General features: G+C 44.4%; 1 protein-coding gene across 3 annotated transcripts in view; it reads right to left on the bottom strand.

The window, feature by feature from the left end:
* Positions 1-776: 776 nt before the first annotated feature.
* Positions 777-14425, bottom strand: part of stim2b (stromal interaction molecule 2b) — a 59782-nt gene continuing 46133 nt past the window's right edge. For 2 of the 3 annotated variants that reach the window (XM_042069683.1, XM_042069685.1), the window contains 8 exons: positions 13880-13995; positions 12741-12918; positions 11418-11595; positions 9651-9812; positions 7793-7893; positions 7210-7463; positions 3622-3823; positions 777-3271 (listed from right to left, as the gene is read on the bottom strand). In XM_042069683.1, the coding sequence (XP_041925617.1) occupies positions 2692-3271; positions 3622-3823; positions 7210-7463; positions 7793-7893; positions 9651-9812; positions 11418-11595; positions 12741-12918; positions 13880-13995 (1771 nt within the window). In that variant the 3' untranslated portion in view covers positions 777-2691. The remainder of the gene's footprint in view (positions 3272-3621; positions 3824-7209; positions 7464-7792; positions 7894-9650; positions 9813-11417; positions 11596-12740; positions 12919-13879; positions 13996-14425) is intronic. The other variant, XM_042069684.1, reaches the window with a different exon arrangement.

Raw genomic sequence — 14425 nt, 5'->3', positions numbered from 1 at the left:
GTGCTGCGCAGTTGATTTACACAGATTATATGCCTTTACCTCGGTGTTGTTGATGTAGCTGGTGATCTTGTGTAATGAGAGTCAAGCAGTCCCTGCACTCTACATCCTGCAGACTAGATTGAGCCCAGGGCTAGCACACCCACACATACAGCACCTGTTCACCTGTTGCTATAGACTAATGAGAAATGCAGTGAATGTGTTGTGTCTATGTGTATGTGTCAAGGCTCAGGAAACAAAGTGCGGAAAAGATGCTTAATGTGTAATCCAAGTAAGTGTTCAAAATCTCAGAGAATGTGAGGTGGGTTGTTTTTCCTTGACTTGTTGGCTGAACAAGAAGGATGAGCCCATTAGTACCTTATACCTTCCTACACTCAACTTGTCTGTCCAGTCCTGGGATCGGAGGTCCCCATTAGTATGCTCTGGCATTTACAAGCCTTTATGGAAGGTTTAGTTGAGTTGAAGTTGCGGTCAAAGTGATGTTATAATTCCTCATTCTTCACACACGTGTGTAGAAATAGAGATAGCCAATCAGGGGTCAGTGTATTACAACAGCACCCTATGGTTAATGTGGTATTGTTATTACTCAAGCACAGCTGACATGTTTAAAGGCTGATTATTGGTCTAGTGTGTGACGAACATTCTTCTCTATGCACTGTGAAGTTGTTCAATGGTTCATGAACGCCACCTCAGGTGATTAGTATGCTACACATATCACAGATCTCCAGACTGATTGTCTACCTGTCAGCTTGAGGATCAGATACAGTCACCACAAAGACTCATGAAAGATACTTCATTTATTATTAATTCTTTCTACAGTATACAAATATTCACACACCAAATATTCCAAAAAAAGGAAGATTCCCAACATGTCACCGACATTCAAAAGGTTTCACCCTTACGATCGCTGGACGCCTTTGTTTCATTTTATTGTTTGATTTTTTTTTTAACTTAACAAACGTTAAATCACGTGTACACGAACAAACCCCATGTGGTAGCTGCGCGGTACTAGGAGGTGAACACAGTACTGACGGCCGAGGTCATCGCCCTGGTCGTCTCTCAGGTTGGCCTTAACACTCACACAACACTCTCACAACGTATAAATAACACGGCGGCATGGCAGGCCACCAAAGGTGTTATTCTAGTGCATGGTTGTGCATGTGTCTTCGTCAGAAAGTGGGGGTGGGCTGGGGTAGGGGTTGGTGGCGGGGCAGGCCAGGCCGGTACTCAAAGTCACAGTGAGGGAGAAGAACCCATCGGAGTCCAAGCCCATTGGTGTGGGAAAATGGAGAGTGTTGGGGCATTGTGGGTAAGACAGGGGACGGAGGGTGTGTGTGCGTGTGTGTCTGGGGTGGGATGGGGGATTTTTGCAACAAATCTGCATATTCTTTCAAACAGTCTCTTTTTTTTTTTCTGTCTCCACGTTCTGTCGTTTCACAGCTACTGGGTTAGAAATTGCGTTTCTATGTTGTCTTTTAAAAAAAAAAAAAAACCTACTCATTTTCAATATCATGTAAAAAGAAAGTATACAACAAAGAGAAAAGAGGGGTACACACACACAGTGAAGCACACCAAATGCACAATTTTGCCAGCAGCTAGCACCTCAAGTCATCGGTTTTGTCTTGTTGGACAACGCATCACTACATGTTGGTTTCTCTCAACATGCGACAAATCGCTAATTGCGCGGGCCTTCTTAAACAAAGCACCACTAGGAGTTGGATTCTCTCTGCATGCCACAGATCACTACTCGTCCCTTCTTCAACGAAGTAACTTTACCTATTGTTTTTTTTCTGGTTGTGTGATGCTAAAAATGAGCTATTTTAGCAATTAGCTTAAAAACGCTAATTATATTACACATTATCCATGTGGCTCCAATTGATGCACTGATCTGCCCTGCTATACGAGAGCACTGTTGACCATGGCATCCAACTCTAAAAGGCCATGGTGTTTTACCTTCCTCGTCTGACGCTACCAAACGCCTTCTGCCACTCTGACGCATGTGTTCTCTCCTGATTTGTACAAGTTTTAAACTGTACGGTGTAATCACCGCAAGGAGAGGCTCTCTCCCCACCCAGGGAAAGCAGTAGTGCAACAAACTTTAGCAGGATCTCTTTTTTTTTTACTTAAAGAAAATAAAATAAAAAATAAATTCATCAAGTACATAAGCTCATTGGCCTCGGTAAACAACATCTGACTTGAAGCTGAACGCCCCGTTTCAACTTCTACCCCTGAAACTCAAGTGGGTACAAAGCCAAGAGGACAGTCAAGGTGTTTATTTGTGTTTATTTATTTATTTATTTATTTATTTATTTAACCCCCTTGACTTTGGGCACCATTCTTGACCTTTTGAGGCTACGAGTGACCTTTGAAGAAAAGAGGGAAAAGGGAAGAAGAAAGAAAACGTGAGGTGTCGTACAAAGGCTACCAACCCAGTAGGACTTCCTGGGGTAGAGCTACATTCTGACTTACAAAAATAAAAGACATAAAATAAGGAACTATGACAAAAAAAAAAAAAAAACAGTTTTGGTTTCTGTCAAAGGTCCATTCTTTTAAGGCTAAGCAAGTTTCTCTTTTTTTTCATCTCTCTCCTTTTTTCCTCACTCATTTTTTTATATTCCCCCTTTTTTCTGTATTTTTTTCTTTTTTCTTTAGTCTTTATATGATTTCTATTCACCAAAGTTATTAAACGATATATTACTTCTTCTTTTTGAACAAGCTCTTGATCTTGGAGCGTTTCTTTTCTCCATTGTCGCAAGAGTCCTGTGAGGAGGAGCTGTGAATTGCCTTCATCTCCTTGGGGTTCTTGACCTCAGAGTCCAGGGAGCAGAGGGACGGGTGGCGCGCGTCCGAAACGGCTGCGGCGGCCGCCACCACCGCCGAGGCGGGCAGCTGGCCCATGCTGTAGGACTTCTCCAGGATGCCGTTGTGGAGCTTGACGCTGCCGGTGTGGAAGGTCATGCTCTGCGACTCCGGGATGGTGGTGCGGGTCAGGTCGGGGGAGCCCTTGTGGCCTTGGGGGTGGTGCTGGTGGTGGTGGGGAGGCGGGGTGTGGCCGTGGGCCGGGCTGGGCACCGGTGGGGGTGGAGGGGAAGGGTCTGTGGTGGTGGAGGAGGATGAGAGCTGGTGGTGGTGCTCCTGGCACAGCAGGATCAGCTCCTCGCGAGAGATCTTGCGCTGCGGGGTGTCCTGGCCCGAGCTGCAGGGACCCGCGTAGTGCTTCCTGCCCTGGGAGGAGCTGAGAGAGTCTGTGTCTGAACAGGTGTCCTGATTGTCCCTAGAGAGAGAGAGAAAGAGAGAGACTGAGTCACTTATCAAACCCACGGTATCATCAATACAGCTTGCTGGACATGGAAGATGTGACCAGCATCTAGACATTGTCCAAAACCGTATTTGAAACACAGACATAGCTATGTCTGCTGTGAGATTGATTAAGCTGTTTAGATTCCAAAGTGCCTGCATTAATATGCATTATGCATGAATAAGCTGCATTATGCATTAATATGCTAATGCAAGATGACCATAGCACAAGAACAATCCATGCGCTACAAGTTTGAAGGCTTTCGTACAATAAAATCTGTAATTTCACAGGGTTTTTTTTTCAGTGGCCAGTGAGCGGTCACTCACCCCTTCCTTTCCACGCTGAAGAAGATGTGCTCGTCCTCGGCGGCGGAGGCGTCTGAGCGGTAGGGGGGCAGTAGGGCGGCGCTGCCCATGGGCAGCAGGTCGGGGTCCGGCGATATGAGCGAGGGCTGCTGGGAGCTCAGCAGGCTCCGGCGCGAGCGACACACACTGCTGCTACGCGTCAACGGCGGCCGCATCATTTGGGCTGCGGAGGAACACACACACACACACACACACACACACACACACACACACACACACACACACACACACACACACACACACACACACATACATGTTAACACCAGTGTTGGGAGTAACGCGTTACAAAAGTAATGTAATAACTGTAATATATTGCTCTTTGCAGTAACGCGGTAATGTAAGGCATTACTAAAAAAAAATTGGGTGATATTTTACTTGGTACAAACTTCAGTAATGCGCATCACAATGCATTTTAACCCGAAATTAAGTGGTGTTTTGTTTTGATACATATTCGCAAACACCACCGCGAGAACAACAGAGAAGAAAAAATCGCGCATAATAGTAGAACGTCATCTTCTGATACTAGTTGAAGATGACTGTGGCTGCAGCAGACTCGAAGTCAGATTCTATTTGCTGGATAGACATAAGCCTACGCTCATTATTTTCAGCTTGTCAGAGACAAGGATATGAAGAACATAATAGTTAAGTAAGTGCACTTTGTGTGCGAGACCGAAAGATCTCTCTATGCCTCGCGAAATAGCACAAGTAATTTAATGAAACATCTAAAGTGGAGCCATGCTAATCTTTTTGATTCTTGTTAAAACACAAACTATGCTCTTAGTAGTGCATGTCAGCTTTGTGCTGTGAACTTGGATTAAAGAGAATAAAGGGATAGCAAATGCAGAAAAAAGTTGTATGTAGCCTGGCAGTGCCACCGCTCTCACCACGCGCATCATGCACATCAGGCACCAAAGAACAGAGGGGTCACCCAAATATAGCCAATGAAAAGTAGCTTTACTGCAAACGGCGTTTCACTCAATAACATTTACAATGTCAAAATGCACTAACACCATGTTACATGCAAGTTTGATACTGTTTTTCTCTCAATCTCCACCACGTAGTACTAGAATGTAATTGGTGGGTCTTCAATAATTCGTTTTCCAAGCATTTCATGAAGCACATGATATGCCGAGTCGACTGAAACGCATTCCATTCAGATAGCTAGGTGGCTACCAGGCTCATAATTCACTTTTAATTGCAAAAAGAAATGTGAAGCAACATGTCATTGCACACTTCCATTTTCAAAGCAATGAAGGCTGCTTATAACAACTTTACATTGTGCATATTATTGTTAATATTGTGCTATCAAATAATCAAAGAACTTAAATAAACAAGAGCTGGCAAAAGGGCATTATGAGAACATAAAGATCAGTGTTCTTAAAGTGACAGTGCACCATTTATAAGTAAAACAGCATTTCTTCAGAAATTAATGTTTAAAAACACACAGTAATGGTCTTAAATTATAAGCCTTTTTATTTGACTTTAGTAGCCTGGGTGTTCCCATGCTGCCTTGCGCGCGATTTGATTCACGCTGCTAAGGCAGCCTGGAAACTACCGCCCTAATTTTTGCCTCAGATAGGGAACCAATCACAGAACAGGGGGGAAAGCAAGACCAAAGATAATGAATGTGTAGCAAGATGGGTCGTCCTAGTTCATGTCTATGAGGGCAAAGTGGAGTTCAGTCAGAGACGGGCTCTGGTTCAGTTCCCGCCTGCACAGGGGCGTGTCACTGACGTATGACTTACGTTTGAACGCCTCGGTTCCACGCCAGACAAGCCGGAGTACAAAATAAACTTGGTGTACACCTTCATTAATGTTGATTTTCTCCCGACTGGAGGGTCATACTATCACGACATTCTACTGAAATAGGGAGGAGGGTTTGGAGATCATGATACCGTGTCAGAAATGTGCATCCATTGCTCAGAAAAATAAGACTTTGATAAATTCTGGGAAATTCTTGGATTCTGCCATAGACCTCAATGTTAAAAAGAGAGCCCGATCACTGCATAAATGTGCGGGGGCGTGTACTGCTACCCTATTTGAATAAATTTCCAGGAACAGGAAATGGCCTCTCATGAAGTATCTTCGTAATCAACCATCTTTGGCAAGACGATGATGAGCTATGCACAGATGCATTTGATAGACATCCGTGGCACCCAATAAACGGATCTGGGCATTTTTTTCAAATACGAGAAAATGAACGTTTGGTTCCCAGACCACGTCTCATTGAGAAGTGGTGGCGCTAGCCAGGCTATGACTTTAGGTGTTTGAGTTATCATTTAAATGTCACTAACTCAAAGCCACTCACTTAGGGCACCGAAATGGCCAGCAGGCCACCATCTTGAAATTTCTTTATGTAAGCTTTGATTTAGGCTCTGTTGATTTTAATGAGGAGGCCTAGGCCTTAAAGTTACAGTTTTACGGTTTTTAACAAAATTCTGACTATGATTGTTCCTTGTATTGCATCATGAGCACTGCTCCTATTGCATTCTACTGTTAGCCTTTAGCCTAGCTCAGTCATTATGCTATACCACATCTCCCTCCATTGGAAGAGCAATGAGCTGCATTGAGCGTAATAAACTGCATTTAGAATGCCAAATCCATATTTCTAGATATTTTGGTGAAAGTAACTTAAAAGTAATGCAATAGTAGTGTAATGCCTTACAATTCAGAGACAGTAATATTATAATGTAACAAATTACTTTGAAATGACAGTAATAAGTAATACATAATACATTACGATGAAGTAACTTGCCCAACACTGGTTAACACATATACTGTATGTATGCTTGGTCACAGGCTGCATAATCTAAGTAGATGTGGTGCTGAGGTGCATGTCAATGCTAGCTCTAGAATGCTAATGAATGCCTCATCAGTCAGGGGACTGCAGACCGCTGCCCACACGTTGCAATGTTAGAGAAAGAGGGAGAAGAATCCAGCGTCTGGAGTCAGATTCATGCCTGGATGGTCATGTGGGAGGGCCGCGAGACGGAACATATATACCTCTCTACCATGTCTGAAAACTTGAAGGAAATGTTGTTTTTTAAGTTGTGTGAGCAACAGACAAACACACACACACACACACACACACAGACACAGACACAGACACACACAGTCGGCCAGACCTGGTTCCAACATCCTCAAGCCCCCCATCAGGGCCAAGTGTATGAAAGGTTAATTATTCAGTACTAAATCTGCAGATGCTCAGGAACTAGGGACCAAAACAGTATGGAGCGTGGAGCTGCCCATGAGCTCCCAGACCAATGTAAAGATACTTCTACTCCAAGGTGCTCATGTTTCTTTCTCTAGACCTTGAGATGTAACTAACCCCCTGTGGCTTGTTATCTAGGAAATACTGCGTGCATTGGCATGCATTATATAGTACATGATAATACGTGAGGGTGTGAGGATCTTATTAGAGTCAAGCAGAAAAGAGATGGATTGGACACACACACACACACACGTTCATGTTGACACACACACACACACACACACACACACAGAGAGAGAGAGAGAGAGAGAAAAGCTAGAACGCACTCAGACACTCACATGGCATGGACTCACGGTTGAACTGGGTGACGATGGGCGGCATGTCCTCATCGAGGTCGTCGACGCCACCGGCAATGGGGTAGGGCGGCATGGAGACGCGGGGCATGACCACCCAGCTGTGGTCAGAGTAGAGCGAGGCGGTCAGGCTGGGCAGGCCCGAGTTGTGCACCACGGGGAAACCGCACAGCTTCTCGATCTGCTGCCAGCGGTGCAGCCGCTCACGCAGGCACGCCGTCACCTCCGACAGGGCCTTCCTGTGAGGGAGGGAAGGGAGAAGGAGGGATGAGTGTGTGTGAGTGTGTGTGTGTGTGAGTGTGTGTGTGTGTGAGTGTGTGTGTGTGTGTGTGTGTGTGTGTGTGTGTGTGTGTGTGTGTGTGTGCGCGCGCGCGCGTTCATGCTTAAACAGGGCCTTCTTGTGAGTGGACCAATGTGCTTGTGAGCCAGTGTTTGTATATCTGTGTGGGTCTGAACATGTGAGTCTCTGTGTATGTTTGTGTAAGTCTGTGTGTGTGTGTGTGTGTGTGTATGTTTGTGTAAGTCTGTGTGTCTCTGTATGTGTGTGCGTGCGTCCGTGCATGCTCACTTGGCCTCCAGGATCTTGTGGTCCACCTCATCCAAGGACGAACTGTGGGCCACATGCAATGTTCCAAACACTGAGCTCCTCTTCTTCTTAATCTTCTCCGCCTGGCGCGCACACACACACACACACACACACACACACACACACACACACAAAGAGAGAGATCCACAATCAGCAGGCTGCCACCTATTTTTACACACAAGCTTTTAAAGCTGCCTACCCCCCACCCCTTTGATCACCCTCCCCACAGCCTTAAGAAGTGTATCCGACAGGGCTGCTCCCCACACTCACAGAGAGGGGTGTGTGTGTGGGGAGGGGGCTTTGTAACAAAGCAGTCTGACCCCGGGCCACACATTAGAGTGAAATGGGCCCGTGCACATTAATGTGGCTGAAAGACCTCGACTCCGTCTCCTTCTCTGTTCTTTTACTTCTCACCGCCGCTCAGCAGCTAATTGCTTTGTGAAATTGCCTGATGACTCTCTTTCTCGGCAGAGGAAGTAAAACGGGGGAGAGGAAGGAAAGAGAGTGAGTGTGAGAGAGAGTGAGAGAGAGAGTGAGAGAGAGAGAGGAAAAACAAACAATGTAATTAAAAAGTAATTTCACTGCATCATTAAAAAAACAATTTGGAAACGAAGAAAAAGATGTTTAATTTAGTTCTGGTTCTGTGTGTGTGTGTGTGTGTGTGTGTGTGTGTGTGTGTGTGTGTGTGTGTCTATGTGAAAGAGAGAGAGAGAGTTTGTTGTTTGTTGTGTGTGTATGTCTGAGGCTGCTAATTGTGCTCAGGGAACATTTATAATTTTAAACAAAGACAATTTATTCGGTCTAACTAAAGAGAAAACATGACTTGATTCATCTTGGTGTTGTTTTTATTAAACCCCTGTCTATCTATCACTGCACTTTGAGTTGTAGCAGTGTTTAAAAAGTGCTATACATCACGTTGCCTGGCCTTGCCTTTAGTGTAAGAGACAGGTATGAGACGAGGTAAAACTCACTCAGCTAGACTTAAAATGAATAGCTTAAAGCTGTCATAGAAAAACAAGGTGCTGACTACAGCACTTAAAGGTCTCCATGGTTAAATGAAGACTTTTAGGTGGAGAAATGCTTGTCTCCATGGAGGAATTCTAGAAGGTTCTTCTGAAAGAAATGTAAGAGGTCTTTTTTTTTTTTTTTGCCCATCAGCCTTCTGATATAGTTACCAAAAGGGACAGGGAACACAGACATTGACTTTGAGTCCCACAATAAGAGTGGTAAGACATGGAGGCCATGGTTGAGGCCTGTTCTCATGGAGGCCAAGTTTGAGGCCTGTTGTCATGGAGGCCATGTCCAAAGTTTAATTGTCACATATACTTTGCAATACAGTGAAATGCTTGTGCCACAAGTTGCAGGGGGTAAAAAGGGAGGTCTAAGAAGCACAATGGTGCCTTATAGGCAATAAATAGTATAGGGGGTGGCACCATACAAAGAACGAGACATATGTGCTGCTAAGCATGCACAGACACCCAAACACACACAGATACACAAGCACACCAGTCGACATGCACCCATTAGAAAGCCTACATATAGCTTCTGTGCATACATATAGACCACAGACATATGGACCACATACATACATAAAGACTGCATACATGTAAAAGACAACATACATACATGTAAGACCATAGACCTACACTGACCTGCAGGCCCCTAATGACCTGCAGACTGATGATTAAAAAATAAATAAATAAATAAATAAATGCACTGAGGCATTATAAATATATATATAACATTTCTGTGATACATAAGGTACCATACTGATGACACAAGCAATTATATGAAGAATGTTTGAGCCCTGTTGCACAGAGGTGTTTCTGGCGAGCTGTACCTCTTCCTTGGCGATGGCCAGCTGGAGCTCGGCGCTCTGCTTCTTGATGTTGTAGTACTGGACCTCCACCTCGTGGGTGAGCTGCAGCCACATCTGCAGGGCCTCTGGCACTGACCACTCTGACTGGAGCTCCTTTTCTGCCCGCTTCAAAGCCATGCGCACCTGCCCACAACACACACACACACACACACACACACTTGTTATGAGTACACTGTGGGCTTTCACAATTTAATAACATATGTCACGATCCTACATATTAGCATAGCCCATCCACAGGCCATGTTTTGCTATATTCAAAAGGTCAGAACATCAGTGTCACTGTCTATATAATTTGAATATATTCAAAAATATTTCCCTCTGCTGCTATTACATAAGACTACCACTAGAGGCTGCTGTTAGCACCATCATCAGTATTGTACATTTTTTGCAGAACCCCCGCACAAAACTCTCGCCCCATGTTCATACGTAGACAGACAGACAAACAGACAGACACACACACAAACACAAGCAACACTGCACACAAAAGAGTTTAGTTACGCGTAGCACTTAAGACATGCGTGTTAGTGCTTCTAAAGTGGCATATCACTGTGTACCGCCGCACTTGTGCATCATACAGACTCTTACTTGTGCATGAGTATGTGTGCGTGTGTGTAATGTGAGTACATGATTGGCATATATGTGTATGTCATATGTAATGTGCGTGTGCATGTGTATATATGATGAATATGTGTGTGTGGGTGTGTATGGTGTAAGAAGCGATACAGTATGTGCATGCGTGCATAGAATGTGATGTGTGTACGTCTTAATTATATGCATACAATACAATGTATGCATACAATATATATGTAAGAGATGAACTGGGGTGCTTCTCTGCAAGTACTATGGGCTTTTCTCAATACAAAGTACGCTAAAGAACGGTCTCCCGTTCTTGAAAGTTCGAATTTGAAAAGTTAAGATCATGAGTCCAGACTCTGGAGAACGCGAGGACACAGGACGCTCAATTTGCAGTTTGAGACAGCAGCGTTCTTGCCAATGGCAGCTTCTCTCGGAACAGCTCGGGAGTCTAGTCATTTACCTATTGCTCTATTGGTCTACCCAGTATTTCTGACATTTACAATAAATGTATATAATTCACCAGCTTGTTTAAGTTTGTTTCTCATTGATTTTTTAAAATTAAATATTAATAACAATATTTTCACTTGCCGATGGCGGGAACAACGTTTGAAGTTCGCAGTTTAAGTGGCAGTTATGATTAACGTCAGTTGTGAAGCCTGTAGCCTACCTTTTATAGCCTAAACATGGATCGGATTGTAGCAGCAATTATGATAGGTAGGCCTATTATGTATCAATGCTGCCATTTCTCTTATGTGAGTGTCACGGCTGAGCTGACGTAATGCATTGTGGAATCTTCAAGCCACCAAGTCACCACCCGATGCATCCTTGATAACACCAACGATTCGAGAACACTTCCGGGAATGTTATGCGTTCTTGAATAAATGTGAACTTGTGAATTGGAACAGTACTTAGGCGGTGATTGATGACGTTTCAGAATGATTTTCAAGTTCGTGAGAACACAAGTATAGAAAAGAACGCATATTCAGAAAAGCCCCATATGTGATAAATGTGTGTGTGTGTGTGTGTGTGTGTATGTGTGTGATGAATACATATGAATGCGTGTGTGTGTGTGTGTGTGTGATGAATACATATGAATGTGTGTGTGTGTGTGTGTGTGTGTGTGTGTGTGTGTGTGTGTGTGTGTGTGTGTACCTGCACAAGCTCCTCCTCGGCGTACTTGAGTCGACTGAGCTCACTCTCGGCACCCTCGCGGAGCTCCCGCAGGCGGTGGGCCTCTCGTTTGGCCCCGCAGATCTCATCCCGCATCTTCTGCTCCAGGTTCTGCTTCTCCACCGCCACCGTCCGGTTCTCCTCCTGAGCCTTCTCCAGCCTGACCACAGAGAGAGAGAGAGAGAGAGAGAGAGAGAGAGAGAGAGGAGGGCAGAGGGTATAAGGAGGGGGTGAGAGGAGGAGAGATGTACGGAGAGGAAGTCAGTGATGGATGCACAGGAGACGAGTAGCATGACATTAAGGCTACGTCTACATTAGTCCCGTTATCGCTTCTTTTTTTAAATTTGTTCCGCATCCATACCAGAGAACAGACGGAACAAAAATCAAATGTCTGGCACAGCAGCGGGCCAAGAGCTTGTCCCTCGCAGGGGATCGTCCGTGGTCAGATTAAGGGACAGTGATGTTAACCAAGAACAAATAAGCAGTAGTGTAGAGTAGAGCTCTCTTATGCATTGATTGTGAGACCCTCACAATGGACAGATGTCAAGCCACACAAGCTTTTTCTCACGCCAACTTTTCAATAAATAAGAAGAGTTCAGCTGAGTTTACAGGCTACACATGTACACAACCTACAATGAGATACAACAATGCTCAATAAGAGTGCACAATCCAACAAAACCTGTGAATGAGAATGCACACAAGCACACTAAAAGGAGGCCAAAACTAGACAGACAAATCAAAGCTAGTGCAGGGAAGAAAGGCAGAGTGAGGTAGGCAGACCTTGGGCGTGACAAATATTTTTTTCAGAAAATCAATGAGTAATCATGATAAATAATCATGATCTATATTGATCAATGTAATTGTAATTGTAGTCATCTGAGGGCTTTTCTAGGTTACATTTTTTTTCCAGGGCCACAAGTGAAGTTCTGAACAAGATGGCCACCCCTCCTACACCTCCTTAAGGCCCCTCCCTCTGTCACCCTCTCTCTCTAAATCTCTATTTTATTCTCCCTTATCTCTCTCTCTACTCCTTTATCTCTCACTCTCTTCATCTCTCGCTCTCTTTCACCTGCTCTGTACGTTAGGCCTCATCATTTCTCTCTCTCTCTCTCTTTCACCTGCTCTGTATGTTAGGCCTCATCATTTCTCTCTCTCTCTCTTTCACCTGCTCTGTACGTTAGGCCTCATCATTTCTCTCTCTCTCTCTCTCTCTCTCTCTCTCTCTCTCTCTCTCTCTCTCACCTGCTCTGTACATTAGGCCTCATCATTTCTCTCTCTCTCTCTCTCTCTCTCTCTCTCTCTCACCTGCTCTGGACGTCCCGGAGACTCTGCTCTGCGCTCTGCAGGCTCTCCAGGTCTTTCATCATCTGGACCACGTGCACGCGGGATGACTTGTTCTGCATGTAGGCAAACCAGCAGCCGCCCACACCAATCACAATGGACACCATCAGGATGAAGTCTTTTAGCCAGTTGTGCTGCGGTCCTGATGGAGGAAGAAGGAGAAAGGGGGTGAGAGAGAGAAAGAGAGAGAGAGAGAGAGAGAGAGAGAGAGAGGTGGAGAAACCAATCAATAAAATTGACATTTTCACAACTGACACTGACAGTGTAATGAATTTAATTACAGATTAGTAAAGAGACTACTGGGAGAGAGAGATATATATATATATATATAGAGAGAGAGAGAGCAATAGAGAGATAGAGAGAGAGAGAGAGCAATAGAGAGATAGAGATGAGAGGGTGCGGCCTGAGAGAGATGTTTTGCATTTTGTTCTGAGAAATGTATAGAGGAGCAGTTTAATTGCAGACCTCTACAGTCTGCAGATGAAGATATCAAGATGTAATATTATGCATTGGGGGCAGTACAGTCGCATCATGTGACCCGGCTGATCATCAGTATGTGTCACATGATGCTTCACAGCTAAAATTGCAGCGCTAAATGTGTGGCCCCCCCTTACACACCCTATATCTGTCAGAACTGAAAGACACACCAGACACTTGCACGAACACACGCACACACATAGACATACACGTGCACATGTACATACAACACACACACACATAGACATACACGTGCACATGTACATACAGCACACACACACACACACACACACACACACACACACACACATAGACATACACGTGCACATGTACATACAGCATTGGTTCCCAAAGACTGGGTTGCGACCCACAGGTGGGTCGTAGGAGATTTGATTTGGGTCGCCAGCAGAGTATAGTGACAATTTATGTTGTGTAATACCCCTAGCTTATATCTTATATAGCTTAGAAAAGCTAACAGCTTTCTATTAGGATCTAGTTTGTTAATTACCACAGTCACGAGTTGGGTCGCGATGGTCTGTCATTTTTAAAAAGTGGGTCCCCAGAAAAAAAATTTGGGAAACACTGACATAGAGCACACACACACACAACAGCATGTAAACACTTACGTAGCGGTGGGCCGAACAGCACAGCATCAAGGGCCTTGAGGTTTAATTTCTGTTTATGTCGCTGGTCTAATATTTTTAACTGCAACGACATAAACGACGGCTCGTTCGCCGCTATTCTGTAACAGAAACACAAAACGGAGATTACAGAGATGGACTAGCGAGGGGCAGAGGGAGGCACAGAGGTTTGTAACTGAGAGGCAAACTATGAGGAAAACTTTACAGATCCAATTAGAACAGGCAAATACATGGTAATGCATATCTTTATGGAAGTGCACTTGTAGATATCGTTTTTGAGATTGAACTGAAAATTTCTGGGTAGACGATGTGATGAAAGCATATTACACAGCTAATTTGATGTATTTGAAGGAGTTGGACAGATGAAAACAGAGAGATTGGGGGGGTAGAGAGAGAGAGAGAGAGAATGTGTCATACAGTGTCTGGTCAGAGTCTCTCTCAGTTCATTAAAGTTACGGGAGACTGATGTCAATTCCTCATGTAACTCAGATAGAGTACATGACCACACAAGCAGGCATATATAGATCTGTG

This window comes from Alosa sapidissima, chromosome 18 (assembly GCF_018492685.1).
Source record: "Alosa sapidissima isolate fAloSap1 chromosome 18, fAloSap1.pri, whole genome shotgun sequence".
Classification (NCBI taxonomy): domain Eukaryota; kingdom Metazoa; phylum Chordata; class Actinopteri; order Clupeiformes; family Clupeidae; genus Alosa; species Alosa sapidissima.
This window is presented reverse-complemented; position numbering and strand designations above follow the sequence as displayed.